The 19315-nt window shown below is 44.0% G+C and overlaps 1 protein-coding gene across 3 annotated transcripts in view; it reads left to right on the top strand.

The window, feature by feature from the left end:
- The window catches only part of ARHGEF12 (Rho guanine nucleotide exchange factor 12), a 104116-nt gene that overhangs the window by 63601 nt on the left and 21200 nt on the right, over positions 1 to 19315 (top strand). For all 3 annotated transcript variants that reach the window (XM_073320749.2, XM_073320752.2, XM_073320750.2), the window contains 19 exons: positions 726 to 818; positions 1572 to 1682; positions 1983 to 2081; positions 3524 to 3566; positions 4005 to 4110; positions 4768 to 4905; positions 5434 to 5466; positions 6431 to 6545; positions 7255 to 7360; positions 7699 to 7911; positions 8321 to 8453; positions 8775 to 8810; positions 9678 to 9832; positions 10586 to 10732; positions 11519 to 11604; positions 13254 to 13379; positions 14171 to 14285; positions 17893 to 17993; positions 18233 to 18310. In XM_073320749.2, the coding sequence (XP_073176850.1) occupies positions 726 to 818; positions 1572 to 1682; positions 1983 to 2081; positions 3524 to 3566; positions 4005 to 4110; positions 4768 to 4905; positions 5434 to 5466; positions 6431 to 6545; positions 7255 to 7360; positions 7699 to 7911; positions 8321 to 8453; positions 8775 to 8810; positions 9678 to 9832; positions 10586 to 10732; positions 11519 to 11604; positions 13254 to 13379; positions 14171 to 14285; positions 17893 to 17993; positions 18233 to 18310 (2034 nt within the window). The remainder of the gene's footprint in view (positions 1 to 725; positions 819 to 1571; positions 1683 to 1982; positions 2082 to 3523; positions 3567 to 4004; positions 4111 to 4767; positions 4906 to 5433; positions 5467 to 6430; positions 6546 to 7254; positions 7361 to 7698; positions 7912 to 8320; positions 8454 to 8774; positions 8811 to 9677; positions 9833 to 10585; positions 10733 to 11518; positions 11605 to 13253; positions 13380 to 14170; positions 14286 to 17892; positions 17994 to 18232; positions 18311 to 19315) is intronic.

The following is a 19315-nucleotide window of genomic DNA, read 5'->3' as shown; positions in this document are numbered from 1 at the left end:
CAGTGAAATGTCCTTCAAACTCCACACTGGGGTTTTTCTGTGGTCACAAGTTCATCACAGCTTCAGCTCAGAACAAGCCCCTTCATTCATGGGCCAAAGTCCTTCCAATCCTTCCCTTAAGATTGGTGCCCTCCTTGGACCAGAGGTCCTGTTCATTAGCTGCATCAGAAAGAAGGCCTGGTCAGTTTAAACTCAGACTATTTTTACAAAAATCCTTTTTTCTGTTGGTCCTTGGAGAGTCCAGTTTGAACTAGTATAGGTGACCTTCTCTCCAAGTGATGATAGCTCTCTGGATGTGTTACAACCTGAGTGAATTTGGTTAACCACCCCTACTGTTCTTAAATCCTGAAAGGCGATGGTCCCCCCTCCACCATGGAATTACATACAAGCACTCTGTTATACATAAACCTTTTCATTTTTAATAAAATGAACTCCCAAAATATTTAAACTTAAGTCAGTAAGGTTTGTCCAGGATATTGCAGGATACTGTACTATCTGTCACACCTAAGGTGTCTGTCCATTAGCCAGCTCTAATACATCCCCACTGAGGGAGAAATATGGGACAAGGAGCTGCTAAAGACCAGATTGAGTTCCAAAAGAGTGACTGCTTGAAAATGAAAATGTTGTCGTCATCTCCTTATAGACGGTTGCCAAAGAGAAACCTTCCCTGAGACATTAATTGCTCATTGCATTTTTTTTTTTTTTCCCCACTCTCAACACCCCAGGATTCTCAATCCAGTATTGGGAGTCCCTCCTCCCGCCTGGCACCTCAGATCATCGGAGCAGAGGATGACGACTTTGACGCTGAACAGGAGCAGGTGGGTTTCGCTCTTCTGTCACACAGCCATTTCTTTGGGATGGGGCACAGCTACATCTAAACACTTTCCTTATGCCTCAGTTGTGGCCACGTCCTGCCATATTGTTAGCAGACAGTGCTAGTCTAGTAAACTTAAAAAAGAGAGAGAGAAAAGCAAGGATTCATTGTCACTGTTGGCCCTAACGAATGGGAAATGGCACTTTCAGAGTCTGTAGCTCACGAAAGCTCATGCTCAAATAAATTGGTTAGTCTCTAAGGTGCCACAAGTCCTCCTGTTCTTTTTGCGAATACAGACTAACACGGCTGTTAGTCTGAAACCTGTGCTAAAATAGTCTGTGATTTTGTTACCCCGTCTTTTTCCCCCATAACTTCAACCTCACCAGAAATTAATCTGCTTCATTGTATTGCCTAGCTTTAATTGGCTTTTTGTAAGCTGCAGTGTTGCTACAGCAGAAATCTTTTCTAATACCTTTGTACTGAAGGGTTTTAATAGTAATTTGCTCTTGATTCTATTCCATTATATGTCTTGTGTGAAAGTGTTTTAAAGTACTAAACTGTATGGAAAAGACCAGGAAGTGGGCTGATGCTGAGCCCTTCCTGAAGGCTAGAATGGCAGTCCATGAGTCGTGGAATTAGGCTGGTTCTGCTCTGTTGCTTACCAAAGAAAGGAGAAACCATTCAACTGGGATGAAGCCTTCCAGGTTTCTCACGGGCCTTTGTGTGTAGTTGAAGTGGACTGTCTGTGCCTTTACAGATCAATGGGCAATGCAGCTGTTTCCAGAACATAGAGCTGCTGAAATCTCGCCCGGCTCACTTGGCTGTGTTCCTGCATCATGTGGTGTCCCAGTTTGACCCGGCAACGCTGGTAAGATGTCACTCTGGAATGGTTCTGCTGGGCCAGATATACGGGGTTGGCCTGAGTTGTCTGGAGTCACCACTGCTTTGGCAGTGAGAAAAATGCAGCTCTCAAATGTGCATCAGGCTTTTGAGTAAATGTCAAATAAATAAAATGGCCTTTAAAAGTATTGATTCATCTTTTCAGCACAGCCATGTTGCAAGTTCTTCGCCAGTAACTGGAGTTTTGAGAGGCTTATCTCCTCTGAACATTTGAGAGGAAATTCACAGGTAGAATCTGGAGAGTTCTCACTCTCTCTCTTTTCTCCAGCTCTGCTATCTTTACACGGACTTGTACAAACAGACCAACTCCAAAGAGACTCGTCGTGTCTTCCTTGAGTTTAACCAGTTCTTCCTGGACCGAGCTGCGGTAGGTTCCAAGACAGGTGTGCCCTTTTTCTCCCCTGCAATTGCACGCAAGAAACTGATTTTTACCTTTCTCATCCTGATGTGCTGGAGAGATCTTAAAAATGCTCTAAGCACTGTGGAACCTTTGTTCGTATCCAGGCGGGGTAGACCTAGCCTTTAGTTTTCTGGGGTAAAAGCTGTTGCCTGTGGGGGTCTTAAATACCAGAATACTGTCAGTCTCTTCATGAAAGATCCCATGAGCCATTTCATAAGAGTAGGCCAAAACTTCCCTTGGTCCCCACTCTATGCAGATATTGTAAAGTATTCTGCACTCCAATTATTTGGTGATTTCCAACCTAGAGGTGCTGCATTTCATTGGTGCTGTGTGTGTGTGTGTGTAATTGGAGCTTCACAATGAAAAACACTACGGAAATGTGCTGTGTGTTGCTGTGGATTAAAGCTGATACAGCCTTCTCTCCAGTCACCTCAAACTTCTGAAGGTTTACAGAGTGTTTCATCTATTGCTCGCAGCCATTATACATTATATATGGCTTCCCTATTGGTTATCATTTGTGGTCTGTCAGGGTTGAGATTTACTTCTGCCATGTGTAAAATGTATGATCATTATTTATAGTTGAGTAAACGGAAATGACTAAATGGCTGAATTGACTGCGCTGTCATAGCGTTGCCACCAATGCTCAGAAATCTGAAAACTGAAGTAAGTTTTCAAACATAATTTTTAAAAAAAAGTTACTCCTGGTTTTCTGACCATCTCTTCTCCCCCTCTCCCTCCCCCCGCCCCGCCCCGCCAAACAAAAAAAAAACAGAAAAGAAACCCAAGGCTGTACCCAGGCAGAGGTGTTCTTCCATCTGTCTCCTATAACTACTTTAGTTCCTTGTTAAAATCGCAGCACTGAATGTAAGAGAATAAAGCTGGCCACAACCTCAGGACTCTGGAAACCCCCTGATTCACGAGCAGCGTGTTCTTTGATAGGAAATGGAATGAATTTGACATCCAAGATAATCCGGGCAGTCGTCCATTGCAGTACAGTTGGATTCTGCTGCTTAAATTGAAGTGACCGTTGCTAATGTGGGAATTTTGTGTATTTCTTTACAAAGATGAGGAACCTCTGTTTGGCCATAATGGTTAAGACCCATGGACAGGCTCATCTCATACCCTGCCTGAAGCAGGGGTCTGTACACATGCCTTGGAGGAAGGTGAAACCACTTCCATGGTGCAGTGCTATCTAAATATCTGCTGTGGGAATTTATTTTGGGGAAATTCAATGGCCTGTGTTATACAGGAGTTCAGACGCGGTGTTCACAATGGCCTTAGAATCTATATGTTCTGAGTGGAGGGAATTGCCTTTGTGACTCCTGCAAGTGCTCAGAGGTGATCAGCCTATGGGGAGAGAAGAGCCTGTCATGTATGGTCTCACTCTTACATTTACTTTTCTTTTTCAGAATCTGAAGGTTCCTGTTCCAGATGAAATCAGTATAGATCTAGGTAAGGTCCTTTTTATAAGGAGTGTCCGTTGGCATAGATCCTACTGTTTGAGACCGTCCTAACGGATCTCTTAAAGAACTCTCTCGGTGGGTGTCTCTTCGGGTGTGTGTTTGCTATTTGTACAGTGTGTGTCAAACTTGGAGAGACAGGTTGGTGGTCGTGTTGGTGTTTGATTGGGAAGAACATTCTATACGCTGTTGTATAGGACGCTAGATGGGAGGCATGGGCACCTACATCTTGTATTTCTTTAGTGTGATATTGGGTATAGCTAACACTGTGGGCGCTTTAATGCACTTTCACATAGTAGACAGCAGGAGGTAAAAGGTCACGGCTACAAAGACTGAAGCGTTTGTGAATGGCTTTCTCCTAGTACAGAGTAACTATTCTAATAGTGTTCTAAAGTGAAACCCTGCCTCTTCTTCCTCCCTTCACCTGCAGAAAAAAGAAGGCCAGAACTCATTCCAGAGGAATTGCACCGCCATTATATCCAAACTATGCAAGATAAAGTCTATCCAGATGTCCAGAGGCATCTGGAAGATTTCAGGTATGTAGATTCTTTTTTTTCCTGCAGCTCATACTGAGCACTAGATTTCATCCTGCTATATTAACAGAATATTAACATGGGGCAGGGAAGTTCAAACTTCCAGGATTTAGTAGTTCATCTTTGGCCGAGATGAATCCTCCATGTTAGCAAGTCACTGTGGGAATACTCTAGAATTTTGGAGCTTACTTGTTTCTCTGCTGTGTGTGGTCAGAGCAATTCCGTGGTAATCTAGGATTGCTTGGAAGGACAGCCCTGGCCTCTTCAAATGCCCACTTTATTGTTACAGACACTGAGTGCACAATGCTCAGAGCCGACTTCCTCTCTTCCTTGGCCATTATTGCCCGTCTCTGCCTCTCCCTGTATGGGGCACAGCTTATTGTACAGCAATCTGGCTGCCTCCCTTGACCTCAGAAGAGGCTGCAGTTTCATGAAGCTGTATTTGCAGTTTGTGAAGCTGCCTTGCTCTGTGAAATGGTATTGGCTGCTTTACTGCTTGGGCCAATGATGCACAGAGGTGAAGTGACTTTCCCAAGGCCACAAAACATTTTGGTAGGAGAGGTGGGACAGGAACCATCGAGCATTCTGAATGCTGGGAGGCCACTTATTCACATCACCCAGGTATGTTATTTCATGCGCTTATTTTCTCTCCTTATTTAGACAGAAGCGTAGCATGGGATTGACGCTGGCCGAAAATGAACTGACCAAGCTGGATGCAGAACGTGTCCGTGACCGGATCACGCTGGAGAGAGAGAGAGCGTGTGCAGAGCAGATAATTACCAAAATCGAGGAGGTGTTGTAAGTAGCAGTGTGTGTGAATGTGGGGGTAACATACAGACTGCCTTCTATCTCCTCAAGGCTTGAGGAGAGCAGAGCAAAGGAGTTAAGAACTGAAAACAGCTCAGGGTCAACACCTTTCCCCTCCTCCCTAGTTTGCTTCTGGCAGCTGTTGGATTACCCATCAGTATAATGGAGGCCACTGGAAAATGAATCCAGAGCAAATATCCCCAGATAGTCTGTGGTGGAATTGCTTATTTCTGGAATACTTATTAAACAGCAGCTCCAGGGCTTCCGTTCTTGGCATCTTGAGTGTCAGATCCAGAATTTTTTCAGTTGGCTCAAAGAAACTTGCAGCCTCAGAATTGATTTTAAAGGGGGGTGGGGGGGAAAGCTGCTGGCTTCTCCCTATGGAGTTTGGCTGGGATTTGTCAAGATTCAAGGAGGAGGCACTATACAAATAGGTACTGTCGTGCTGGATTATTTTGACTGTGAGAGTGTTTGGTTGGGATTGGTTTGTGTTCTTTAACCTGTCTCTCTCGCTTTCAGGATGACTTCTCAGCCTCTGGAAGAGGACAAGAGGTAATGTACCATTTTTGTGGAGTTGGCATGTGGAGTAAGATCACCTCACCTAAGTGCTGACTCTTGACTCCCTGTCTGACTTTTGCTGAGCAGGACAAGATAGCCCTCTGCTGGTTGTAGCAGCAAACTTCATTTTCTAGAAGTGTTCTCTGTCAGAGATCTGTCTGGATGGAGCCCTACTGTATCAGGGCAAGTTTTACTGTGGCTGACGCTTAGCTGCATTGTGGCATTAATAGTATGTTCACTGTTCTAGAACTTCTGAAAACATTTTCCGAATAATTGCCTAGATGTTGCAGAGCAGTGGTTCTCGATCTTTCCAGACTACCGTACACCTAGTAGGAGTCTGATTTTGTTTTGTGTTACCTCCCGGTTTCACTCATTTTAAAAACTACTTGCTTTCAAAATCAGACCTAAAAATACAAAAGTGTCACAGCACATTGTTACTGAAAAATGACTTACATTCTCCTTTTTACCATATATTTGTAAAATAAATCAATTGGAATATAAATATTGTACTTACATTTTGGTGTATCGTATATAGAGCAGTATAAACAAGTCATTGTCTGTATGAAATTTTAGTTTGTACTGACTTCGCTGGAGCTTTTTATGTTTGTAGTAAAACTAGGTAAGCATTTAGATGAGTTGATGTACCCCCTGAAGATGTCTAGGTACACCTGGGGGCACAGGTACCCTTGGTTGAGAACCACGGCTGCAGAGAATGTATCAGTCAGCAGGTATCGGGGACTATATTTTGCACTTGCAAGGGGACAGGTTCTATGATGGGCAAGATGTGTTCTGGTCTCTTGTGACTGAGTCATATCAAAAGGAATTGGTGCCCCAATGCCAGAGAAGGATTTTAATTTGAAAATCAGGAGTTAACCTCTGTACACAAACTTCTTAATTAAGAGGTTTCCAAACTCAGTTTTTACCAGTTTCCCTCTTTCTCTTTCGTTTTGTCTTGCAGTTCAACCATGCAGTATGTGATTCTCACCTACATGAAATATCTGGGCGTGAAAGTCAAGGAGCCCCGGAGCTTGGAGCAGAAGCGTGGGCGTATTGGTTTCCTGCCAAAGATAAAGGTAATAGCAGCACATGCAGAGTCTGTGGCCAACCTTTTTCAAACGTGAGTGCCTCCAGTAAGACTTGTGGCACCTTACAGACTAACAAATCGATCTGAGCATAAGCTTTCGGGAGCGACAGCCCACTTCATCGGATGCATTCAGTGGACTCCACTGAATGCATCTGACGAAGTGGGCTGTCGCTCCCGAAAGCTTACGCTCAGATCGATTTGTTAGTCTGTAAGGTGCCACAAGTCCTCCTTTTCTTTTTGCGAATACAGACTAACACGGCTGCTACTCTGAAACCTGTCAGCGGTGCTGGGTGCCTGCAGCTTCTAATGACTGCAGTGTGGCGCAGCCTCAGCTCCCACTGTAGGGTGTCGGGTGTCTAAAGATGGATTTAAGAGTCTATGTTTTGACATGTTAGCTTTGTTCCTCTCTCACTTGGCTGCCTGACTCCTGATCACCCTCTTCTTGTATTTTGAGTCCTGTAAAAGCTCTGGGTAAGGAAATGACTCTTAGAACCTGCTCCTCTCTCCTTTGAAATCTAAATACTGTTGTGAACTGTCCTGTGCTGACAGAGAGGGATAGGGATAGACCAACTAGTGTGAATAGGTCTCTACTATCTTGAACTTGTAGGATTCTGAGGTAGTAGCAGATATATCTATAACTGACTCCAGGAGAAATGAATTCCTCATCTGGTTTTTCTTTGGTTGTGTATTAACCGCAGCAAAGTATAAAGAAAGAGAAAGAAGGGGAGGAAAAAGTGAAGAGGAGAGGCTTCCCCAGTATCCTGGGACCCCCAAGGAGACCCAGTCGCCATGACAGCAGTGCAAGTATGTTGGACTGTGGAATGTGCGTTCTGCTTCCTAATGGTCTGTCTGAAAATCAGATGGTCTCTGTACCCATCATCACCCTGTGTCCCAATGAGACTTAAAATCTGTTTAGGCAACCTCCACAATACACAGAGTACTTCAGATGTCAGCTAAAGAAACCCTCTGAACAACATCCTTGTATCGGAGCTTGACTAGCATTCATTAACTGGAGACTCATTCGGTTTGAGATGTGATTTTAAAAAACAAAACAAGCTAATGAAATTATTCATTGAAATCTCGCTGAGGATTTCTGGAGGCAGGAAGGCCTCCGGCAATCTGTCTTGTCTGTCTCTGTTCAGTTGGCAGGGCCATGGAAATGCAGAAGCAGCGCCATCCAAAGCACTTATCCACAGTCTCTTCAGTTAGTCCAGAGCCACCAGACTCTGTCAAGATGCGCCAGAGTGGGTCCTCTAGCGATGGCACAGACATGACATGCCCTCCTGCCAATCCCATGTCTCCTTTAGCTATGGGGCCCTTTACCTCCCCGGAGGGAAGCAAGGACAGCGAGACAGGTGAGAAGATGCTGGAGAGGGGAGTGTTCAATGCTGTATTGTGGATAGGATGTGCAAATTGCCATCCCATTTTAAGAGCATGTTACTAATGTTGAGGCCCTCAGACACTCTGACTCTTCCTGTTCAGTGATCTGTGCTGAGTTATGTCACTGGGTTCTTGAATGCGGCTTGTCATTGGCTTCCAAAATACTGTATTGTTTAATCATCCTGAGGAAGAAATAGCCCCAACTTCAGTGCTCAAGTACCCAGCCCTGCAACAACAGATGAATGCAATGTTAAATGCTTCTCTGTTAAGGCTTCTTTCTTTCTAAGATCAGGAATTGTTGGTTTCCACCCCCCCACCCCCCCCCCCGAAAGCTAGTTTTGTGTTTTGATCTCTCCTGGAAACTCTTGACGGTTCTCTTTTCAGGCCCCAAGCAGTCTGGAGATGCTCCACCTCTTAGTGACTCTGTGGATGGCGCACCCCGCACACCTAACACTGTCTTTGATTTCCCATCCCCTCCTCTGGACCAGCTGCAAGAGGAGGAAGGAGAACTTGATAGGTATTTATGGGCACAAGTGATTTGGAGCTGGGAAGAGTGTAGCAAAGAGAATGAAAGCAGTTACATTGGGTCTGCAGAACAACATTGGCAGCGTGGCCTATTTTGAACATTATTCAGGGGGGAAGGGGAGAGAATGGAGACGCTGCCCTGAGATATTTTAGTTTCCTCCCACTATAATTGTACTAGAAGACTCTCTTCAGTATCAGGGCTAGAATGTCAAGTTTTTGGCTAGAACGACAAACCAGTCCTTAAAAGATTTCACTCTGGAGCTCTGCTGATGGGAATGAAATCCCATTACTCAAGCTAATTTTTGTTTTTCAGATTAGCTGACTTGGGGACACCAAAACCTTTCCGAAAGTGAGTATGGCTGTGAACTAGTTGGAAATAAGAACATTATAGTTAATACCTGATATAGCACTTCACAAAGGAGGTCAGCCTAATTATCCCCATTTCACAAATGATGGAGCCTGAAGCATGGAGAAATGAAGTGACTTGACCAGGTGCACCCAGGCTAGTGGCAGAGCTGGGAATTGAACCCAGGTCTCCTGAGAGCCAGTCGAGTGTGCTGTCCACCAGGCCACACTCTTATAAAGTAGAGCTTAGTGATATTTTAATCTGTTCCTGGTCAAAATAGTTTCAATGACCTAGATAATAGTGCGGGTGATGGGGATATTAATACCCATGCTGCGTGATGTCTGGATAAAAAGCACTAATTATTATTATCACTACTTATAATGGTTGGATTGGGAGTCAAGAATACTGGGTTCCGTTCCAGGGCAAAAAGCTGCTTTACTGTGCAGAAACTTGCCAGTGTAGACAAGCCCTAAATCTTTGTGGCAGTATCTGCAGATAGTGGAAAGGGGTGGGGGGGGAAAAAATCATAGCTTTTCTCCATCTTACTATGTGACCTTGGGCAAATGACTTCACCTCTTTGTATGTCTGTTTAGCCATGTTGTAAAATGGGGGATTATAATACTCAGTGCAGATAGTGTTGTAAGAGTGAACGCTAAGCCTTCGATAAAGGTCTCTGTAAAAGGGCTAAGTACCAAAATGCATCTTTAACCAGAAGGCTTGTGGCAGCTTCCCTGAGTATTTCTTCATAAAATTTTCAACTGTGGTTTTGTTTTGTTTTTTCTCCCTCCTTCTGCCTACACTTTGTCATTTTCTTCCCTGTGTCGGTGTTTGAATCAGAAGGCATCTGACTGGCGTGTTCTCTCTCTACAGGATGGACAGTGTGGGCTTTGGGGATATTCAGAGTGAGGATGAGCTGTTTGATTTTGACACTGAGACTGATCCTCCCAACTGGCAGCAGCTGGTGAGCCAAGAGGTGCTGCTGGGGCTGAAACCCTATGAAATCAAACGCCAAGAAGTGATTAATGGTGAGTTCATGTGTTTCTCTTTGCTGACCCACCAAATCCTGGAACCTACAGTTTCCCAACACTTAAAATGAGCACTTTCTTCATCTGAGTGGCTCACAGTTGGGAATAAGCTGTAGTTTCTGGCCTGCAAACTTCAAGAATGTGCAAACTGCTGGTATGGCGTTTATATATCAGTAGGTAACATGCAGAGATCCTAGACTGGCTCAGTCCCAAAGCAGGAGCAAGCAGTTTTAGATGGCAAAACAAGGACCAGCTTACAGCATCCTGGGAGGGAGTAAAGAGGCGGGGAGGACTATATACTGCTTTCTGGAAAAAAAGCACAATCTAAGGGAATGGCTCCTATCCCAGCACACTCATGGAGACTTCACCTTGATCTCAAATCATACAGCTCTGTGGAGCTGTGTGTGTGACTAAGTGAGGTGATAGGTGTTACAATTTACCCCAAGTAGATGGGTTAATTCAGTAACAAGTTTGCTTCCTTGCACATTCCTGTATCTAGGGTAGCTGAGCATGGTTTCTGATTCCTTAGTACACCAGAATCTGGGCTGGCAAGGAGGGCACAGATGGGGGAGAGATTTTTTGCAGGTTCAGGTTCCTGACCCCAGAGTTAATGTGTGCTCTCTCAACTGCTTAATTTATTAAGTAATGCAATTGCTGGCAGATTCTGGCTTCCGCTATAGACCGCGTTGGAATCCATGCAGGGTTACTGCATGAAATCAGTAATCATCCTGTATTTCTCTTCCTCCTCTTCAGAGCTGTTCTACACTGAGCGAGCTCATGTCCGCACTCTGAAGGTTCTGCATCAGGTCTTCTACCAGCGTGTATTCCGTGAAGGCATCCTGACCCCCTCTGACCTGCGCAAAATCTTTTCAAACCTAGAGGATATCCTTCTGCTCCACAGTAAGGGCAGATGAGGTGCCTTTCAGCTCTGCTAGCCTCCCGACAGCAGTGATGGATGCACACACCTGAGATATACATGCTTGCTGATGCAAGTATGCATAAGTTTATCCACATATAGTGGGCATCCACACACGGCACTTGAATTGCATGCACGCAATCATTTCACACTTGGTTCACAAGCATATCTGTTGCCAAGGTGCCAGATACACTCTTGTTCTCATGCACATGCCCAAGGGGTCTTAAGGTGATATACACCCCCTCTTTCATAAACAGAGCAATACTGAGATGAATACTCATGCGAAAAAACTAACCAGACAGGCGCTGGCCAGGAGGGTTCATAGGCAGAGGGCTACTAAAGGGAGCAATATGCATTTGGATGCTGATGCTTCTGAAAAGCAGGGTTTCCTAGTGGTGAGAGTAAGGGACTGTTAGGATTCCAGTTGTATCACTGTGTGACTTTGTGCAAGCCACTCGCTGTAACCTTACTGTGTCTGTTTCCCTGCATTTTAAAATTAGAATAACATTAAGCCTCTCCTCCTTGTGAAGTAGACAAAGTAATGTTGGAAAAGTTCTCGGAGTGGTTATTTATTATTCGTTGTTATTAATGATTCCTGTTTATCAATATTAGCCTACCATCTGGCACTTCTCTGTTGTTTCACTTTAATTTGCCGTGTGATTATTATTGTAAATCCAGTCTCCTTTTTGGTTTGTTCCCATTTTGAAATAAATGACCAATTGAGACCGTATTAATTATCCTTTCTCTTGCTTTTTTCCCCCCTCCTCTAGCTGGTTTGAATGATCAGATGAAAGCTGTCCGTAAACGGAATGAGACCTCTGTTATTGATCAGATTGGGGAAGACTTGCTAACCTGGGTAAACTGAATTTCTTTTTCTTCCTGTTCAGAAATGTAAATATTCCTGAAAGTAAGAGTCCAATAAAATAGTAAATAAAGCCCCAGGGAAATCGGTGTAACTCCCACCCACTAAGAACGCAATATCTGAAATTGATCATTTCTGTGGAGCTAATATGGAGGTGGGGACACAGGACTGTGAGAAGGTGGAGGGAGCTCAACATGGAGTTTGATCGCTTTATCTAGCGGCATGCTTTATTCAGTTAAAGATAAATACGTGAGTCATTTCTTTAAAGGTGACCTGCTTAGAGGGCAAAACTTGTCTGCCTTTTTTGCTTCTTTATGATGTGTGAAGGACAGAAAGTGGGGCTGGGGGGAGGTGAGAGAGAGAGAGAAGATGAATGGGCTTTGCTGGGTGGTTGGACTACTTATATTTTTACCTTGGAAATATTGAGACTATAAAGTATTGTATTCCCTGTGTGTTTGCTGGAGGATTCATAAAACTACTAGAGAATTGGAGTGGGAGTTTCCTCAGACCCAAGTGGGAGTATCTGAGTCCTTCCAAAAATGCTTGTATCCCAAGGGTCAATCTTTCTGTTGCTGTCTGGTGAAACCTATTTAATTCAGAGTTTCAGAGTTTGGCTAAAACTCCTTCACTTTTCAGTTGTTCGGTTTTCAGTCTCTTGTGATGTCTTATCCAACCAGTTCTCCATTGCCCTAGCCAAAAGAAAGTAACACAGACCTGATATTTCGGCTGAAGGGAAGCCCCAAACCTGTTGGCTCTCCTCTGTATATTGTAAAGAAGCAAAAAATTGCGCACACGTTCCTTTTTCCTTTGCAGGTCACCTTTCAAAGTATGCGGATGGAAGGCTTGGGACGTCAGCAGGCTGGGCATTGTTCACCACGCCGATGCTCTCCCCGTGCTGATGCCATGTCTACACAGCCATGTTAAAGCGCTGCCGCGACAGCAGTTTAACGTTGCTAGTGAAGACATTACCCCTAGGCTGGCTCAAGGGTGGGTGCCAAGGAGAGCAGATAAAGGGGTTTTCAGCACAGTCTCTTGCAGTCATCAGCCCGGCTCGTTTTTTGTTTTTTGTTCAACTCCACCTGCCATCTTGGTGCAGAAGTTTAGGGCGGGCAATCAGATCACATGTGAATCCTGGGAGCTTGCAGTGGATGGCCCAGCTACATGGTTTCACAGGCAACCCTGGACTTGCATGTACAGGCCAATGGTAAAGTAAAATAGGCCCAATTCATCCCTCATTATTTAAATCCATGTAGTTGTACCTGCTTACACCAAGGCGGATTGTGACTCAATGGATGAAGCAATGGCATGGTCTCCTCTTCTGAGTCAGCAGTGACCTCATGCCTCGCAGTACATTCTGCCTTTGGTAGGGATAGAAAGACAGTGACTGTGAAAAATGGGTTGTGTAAAAGCAGGCCTAACGGGAGATCTTCTCAGCTGCCAAGGGTTCCTCGGCAGTTTGGGGTGAAGAAGTCTGAAAGGCAGTCTGTATCAATTAGAGACGAGGAGGTGTAAACGTGGCTATTTTGTGGGTCTAGGCAGCCTCTTTGCCTTCTGAGAGCAATTCCAATGTGTGCCAGAGCTCATGTTGGCATGTGTCCAGTTTGTCTCTGTCTAAATTTGGCTTCCTTGGTTTCTTGACACAGTTCAGTGGAGCAGGAGAGGAGAACCTGAAACACGCAACTGCCACCTTTTGTAGTAACCAGCCTTTTGCTCTAGAGGTGATCAAATCACGGCAGAAGAAAGACTCTCGCTTCCAAACCTTTGTGCAGGTGAGTTTCACTCAAAAATTGGAACTGGTCCCAAATTTGGATGATGATCAGTGAAGGATAACCGGGGGCTGTAAGTAAGGTTAATACAATTAGCAGGATCATATCTAAGATTGCTGTTGGTTTGGCATTATTTCCAACACCAGATTGTCTCTGTTAATCACTTCTGGACAGGTGAACCTTTAATGCTGTGGATTAAAGATAATGTGCTGGTAGAGAGAAACATGTTCAGTTACAGGACTTAGATACCCATCCCTGTTACACTGTGCACATGCCTGATTGAGAACAGGTGTTCTGTGTAGCACAGCAGGGCAAAGTGGGTGTGCGCCCTGAACTCAAGAGACATGTGGTATACCTATCTCACTGGGAAGGACCTCCGCATGTGTGCCATCTGAAGAGGAGAGCATTATCTGCATTACTGCTGGATGGGAATTCTGGTAATACAAAGACTGGTGTAATTTTGAAAAATGTAGTGTCCACACAGTGTGAAAGACTAAGCTGGTGTCTTCCCTGTGTGGCAGTGACTGAGATTGATTGATTATGGAGGGTACCAGCCTGTGTGAAGTAATGAGGGAAGGAAGCCACTGCTTTTGTGATGAGCCTTTCCTATATGTAATTGCAAATGAAACCGGGCTATGTAGTCTGAGTGATAAATCTAGGCATTCCTTGTCTTGTATTTAATTACTGGAAATGTGAAGTAATAGACATTTATATGATGAATAGATGGTACATGTTCAGGTAATTATAGTCTTAATAAAAATGACAAATGCCATTATTACCCTGTTCAATTTTAGGATGCTGAGAGCAATCCACTGTGTCGCCGGTTGCAGTTGAAAGATATCATTCCCACTGAGATGCAGAGGCTGACTAAGTACCCCCTTCTGCTGGATAATATTGCTAAGTACTCAGGTACAGCATTTCCACGAGGGAGCCATTATCTTTGTGCCTGCTTCTTGGCAGTTTTGCCAAACAAATCTGACTCTTAAAAATATATGCATAATGGATCATTCACTGCCATGGGTCAGTGACTGTTCTCACCATGTGTGCTCCACCCTTTCTCACGCCTTTTCTAACATCCACTCACAATGAGAAAAGCACATGCACTTAGGAAATAAGTTTCAAAACAGATTTGATGCCCACAAGCTTAAACATTCTGTCTTAAGCATTTTTAATATATTTCTCATGTTAATATCTAGGTTCTGGAAATAGTGTGAATGTTACAGAGGTTCTCTCTTCACACTGGATGCTGATGGACTTTTAATCTAATATTGATCCTCTTACCACCCTTTAAATCTTCAAAGTAACGTTAGATACACACTGCAGAACCTGGCTCACCTGTACGTTGCTAAAATGCACGCTGTGTAATGAGAGTTGGGTGAAATTTTTTCAAATGCAGTTTTGATTGACCCAAAACTATTTGTCAGCTCACGAAGAGTTCGCTGAATAGTTTCGACCAAACCAAAAAATGTGACCAAAATGGTCATGTCGAAACAAAACCTTTTTCTTTCTGCTTGATTAGAAAAATTTCATTCCGGTTTTGGGAGGTTGACTCTCTAGCGTGATGACCGTAGCACTCTAGTCAGGATGTGGGAGACTCAAGTTCGAATCTCTGCTCCAATGACTGTTATTTGCTTTTATACAATGTGTAGAACACCTTCAGTGGGAGGAATTAAGAAAGACTCATACAGAATATCCCATAGCCCAGTGGCTAGGGGACTCTACTAGGATGTGAGACACCCAAGTTCAGATCACATCAGATAGAACCCAGGTCTCCCACATCCCAGGGAGTGGGAGACCTGACACTAGTGATATGCTTGGTTCTAAAGGAGTTACTGGCCTCGTGGATAGAGGCAAAACTGTAGATATGATGTATTTTGATTTTTAGTAAAGCTTTTGACACAGTCCCACATGATATTTTTCATAAGCAAACTAGGGAAGTTTGGTCTAGATGAAATGACTGCAAGATGGGTGCACAGCTGGTTGAAAGACTAGAACAAGAAGCAATGGTCTCAAGTTGCGGTAGGGGAATTCTAGGTTGGATATTAGGAAAAAGCTTTTTCAATAGGAGGGTGGTGAAGCACTGGAATGGGTTACCTAAGGAGGCAGTGGAATCTCCATCCTTAGAGGTTTTTAAGGCCCAGCTTAACAAAGCCCTGGCTGGGATGATTTGGTTGGTGTTGGTCCTGCTTTCAGCAGGGGGTTGGACTAGATGACCTCCTGAGGTCTCTTCCAGTCCTAATCTTCTATGATTCTATGACTATTCAGAGTAGTTATCAGTGGTTCGCTGTCTAACTGGGAGGGTGTATCTATTGGGGTGCCATCCTAGGTCCAGTACTATTCAATATTTTTATTGAGTGGGATAATGGAGTGGAAAGTATTCCTGTAAAATTTGCAGATGCCATCAAACTAAGAGGGGCTCCAAGCACTTCGGAGAACAGCATTAGAATACGAAAAGACCTTGACAAATTAGAGAATTGATTTGACATCTTGCAAGGAGAAATTCATAAAGACAAATGGAAATTACTTCACTCAAGAAAGAAAAATCAAATGCAGCACTACCAAATGGGGAGTAAGTGGCTAGGGGGTAGTACTACTGAAAAGGACCTGGGGGTTACAGTAGATCACAAATTGAATGAGTCCCCAATATGATGCAGTTATCAAAAAGGCTAATATTCTGGAGTATATTAGCAGGATTATGATATGTAAGACACATGAGGTAATTGTCCTGCTCTAATCAGTACTGGTGAGGTCTCCACAGGGGTACTGTGTCCAGTTCTGGGCACCACGCTTTAGGGAGGATATGGACAAATTGGAAAAAGTCCATGGGAGAGCAACAAAAATGATAAAAAGATTTAGAAAACCTGACCTATAAGGAAAGGTTTAAAAACTGGGCATGTTTAATCTTGAGAAAATAAGACCTACAGGGGTCCTGATAGTAGTCCTCAAATATGTTGAGGACTGCTACAAAGAGGACTGTGAAGCAGGACAAGAAGTAAGCTGTTGAGTGTACAGCAAGGAAGATTCAAGTTAGATATGAGGAAAAACTTCAACTGTAGAGGTAGTTAAGCACTGAAATAGGCTTCCAAGGGAGGTTGTGGAATCCCCGTCATTGGAGGTTTTTAAGAACAGGTTAAATGCCTGCCAGGGATGGTGTAGGTTTACTTTGGTCCTGTCTTAGCACGGGCGGGGTGGGGGGGTGGACTAGAGCAGTGGTTCCCAAACTTGTTCTGCCTCTAGTGCAGGGAAAGCTCCTGCTGAGTCGGGCCGGTTCGCTGCTCCAGGCCAATGGGAGCGGCTGCCAGTACGTCTCTCAGCCCACGCCGCTTCCCACAGCTCCCATTGGCCTGGAACAGCGAACCGCTGCCACTGGGAGCCACGATTGGCCGAACCTGCGGATGTGGCAGATAAACCGTGCAGGGGCTTTCCCTGCACAAGCAGCAGAACAAGTTTGGGAACCATTGGAAGAGAGGAAGCCTTGAGTGTCCCTTCCAGTTCTGCATTTCTCCAGTTCAGTGGTGGTTACACGAAACGTTTCCTTTAACCCTACTCAACATTTTTTTTACTAGAAAATTTCCAAAAAAACCCATTTTGGATTTGACCCGGAACAATTTTTCTTCTTTTTTTTTTTTTTTTTTTTGGGATGGCCAGCAAACAGCAAAATCTATTCTTGGCCCAGCTCAGCCTGGAAAGTACACAAAAGCTTGATGGTAATCCCACATGCACCCTTCTCAACAAAGGTTTAATAACCGATGCTGGCTGCAGTGAGACCTGCTCCTTAGGAGTACTTTCATGTTGACACATAATTATTTTTTTCTCCTTCCCATTTTTAAAATGTTTGCCTTTTCTAGCAAAGGCAGCAGTTTTTCTTTTACTCTCTAATTTTATAGTCATGGTTACTTGCCGTTAACCATTTATCACTTTTTCACGTTGATTTCAAAGTGTGAGTAGTTTGATCTGATGTTATGCATTCCCCACTGAGCCAGCTCCTCCATCTCTTTAAACATTAGACAGCACATGGGAAAAAGAGATGCATCTCTTTCCTGTGTCTTCCCCCGGCCCTCAGTCTGCCCTGACCAACCTCGCTGGGAACTAGAATGGAATTCTAACCAACTTCTCTCACAGCTCAGAATTGCCTTTGGGCAGGAATTGATGAAGTGAAGAAATTTTCTGGAAAGTCCTTATGTCCCCGTTTTGGGTGATAGAATGCCGTCTCTGCTTTTGATTGGTATCCTGGACCTGTGTCCAATGGGATCCAGACCTGGATCTCTCTGACATGAAGCTAATTTCCATCATTAATCTGTGAAGCGATGAAAGCTAATTGAATGTTTTACAAAGTCCAGCTCCCCCTTTGAACTTGGGGGGGGGGGGCGGACAATGTGTTGCATTAGATACTAGACTAGATGGACCATTGTTCTGACCCGTGATGGCCATTTTTATGGTTTTATGTTCTTAATTAATTCTCCCTTTACCCCTCCTCTGGAGCTCACCTCTTCTTTATTTCTTTGCCCTGTTGTAGAACGGCCTGAGGAGAAGGAGAAAGTGAAGAAAGCAGCAGATCACTGCCGTCAGATCCTTAACTATGTGAACCAGGCTGTCAAAGAATCAGAGAATAAGCAGGTGGGAGGGAAGGGAGTGAGGAGGGTGGAGGATGGGGAGATGAGAAACAATCCAGAATCGCTAGCACTGTGGTTGAAGGAATGAAGCGCATTTTGTGGTGTGTGCTCATACTACTCCTAGAGCTGGAATGCCAAGCCTCTATGATCTTGTTGAAGTTCTGATAGTCACCTGTTACATACTTTGACTCTTCCAAGTTGTCCCAAACCAGTATAACCATGACTTCATCATGTGTCTTCCAGCATTTGGAAGATTATCAGCGTCGCCTTGACCTGTCCTACTTGAAGCAGTCGGAGTACCCTATGCTGGATGAGATTAGGGTGAGTGACGGAGCGGAAGTGATTATTGAGCCATGATAGTGCCCCCCTCTAGTTAAGCTGGTCATACTTCCTGCTATAACTTTCTGTTGTAAAATCAAAAAAACCTCATTCCACTTGAAACTTCTCATGAAGAGTCTCTGGTGAGAGGTGAATTGATTTTATACAAAGGTTAAGTGGAACATTTATTAGATATGAAAACCTGAACCTCTGGTTGCTCTTGGAAGGTCTCCATGAATTTAGTAACTTGATTTTGCAAAACAGAGTGTCTGTGGAACTTGTAAATGTCATGGAACAAAACTGCTATGGAATACTAGGTTTTTCACTTGTATGTCACATGAGAGATAACTGGTTCACGGCATTTATATCCCCCTTCTGAAACAACCACGAGAGCATGTACACCTCATGGTGGGATAGCTCTACATTATTTCCTACTTCAGAGTACTGCTGGTAGAACGGGGAAGTCCTCTGGGAGAACCAAAGCTTAGAAATTCTCTTGGCTTCACAAGTAGAACTTGTAGCTATGCTTGATTCACATTGACAATCCACTGGTGTAGGCAGCCAAGCTTCTAAATCCAGTGCTAGAGTGCTATGCTTCATGTCCTGTTTAAACTCCAGCATGTCTCACCGTGGAGCTTGTAACTTTTCTGATACAGTTTTTTGTTTAGGGGGGGCACAGATATCTAGGGACAGGGTTTCACCTTTTGGTATAAATGTACAAACAATAGTCAGGATATACACTCTACATTCATCTTTTCATAGTAGTATATACTGTCTCTTGCACTGTTAGTGATCATGTGGAAGTTATAACATGTTATAATATCTGAAGAGGTTTTTGTGTTTCAAGGCTCATGGAGTTCACTCTAAAGTTCTTTTGTATGGTCTGCCAGCATGCTAGAAAAGGCTCACAAACTCTTTAAGTCATGAAATAAAGGACTCCTGGAAATATGAAATCTGCCATCTTGATATAAACTCTGAAACTTGGAAGGCATGGCTAATGAAAATTAC

Source organism: Lepidochelys kempii, chromosome 22 (genome assembly GCF_965140285.1).
Source record: "Lepidochelys kempii isolate rLepKem1 chromosome 22, rLepKem1.hap1, whole genome shotgun sequence".
Lineage (NCBI taxonomy): Eukaryota > Metazoa > Chordata > Testudines > Cheloniidae > Lepidochelys > Lepidochelys kempii.
The sequence above is the reverse complement of the archived record's forward strand: the minus strand, read 5'-3'. Positions and strand labels throughout refer to the sequence as shown.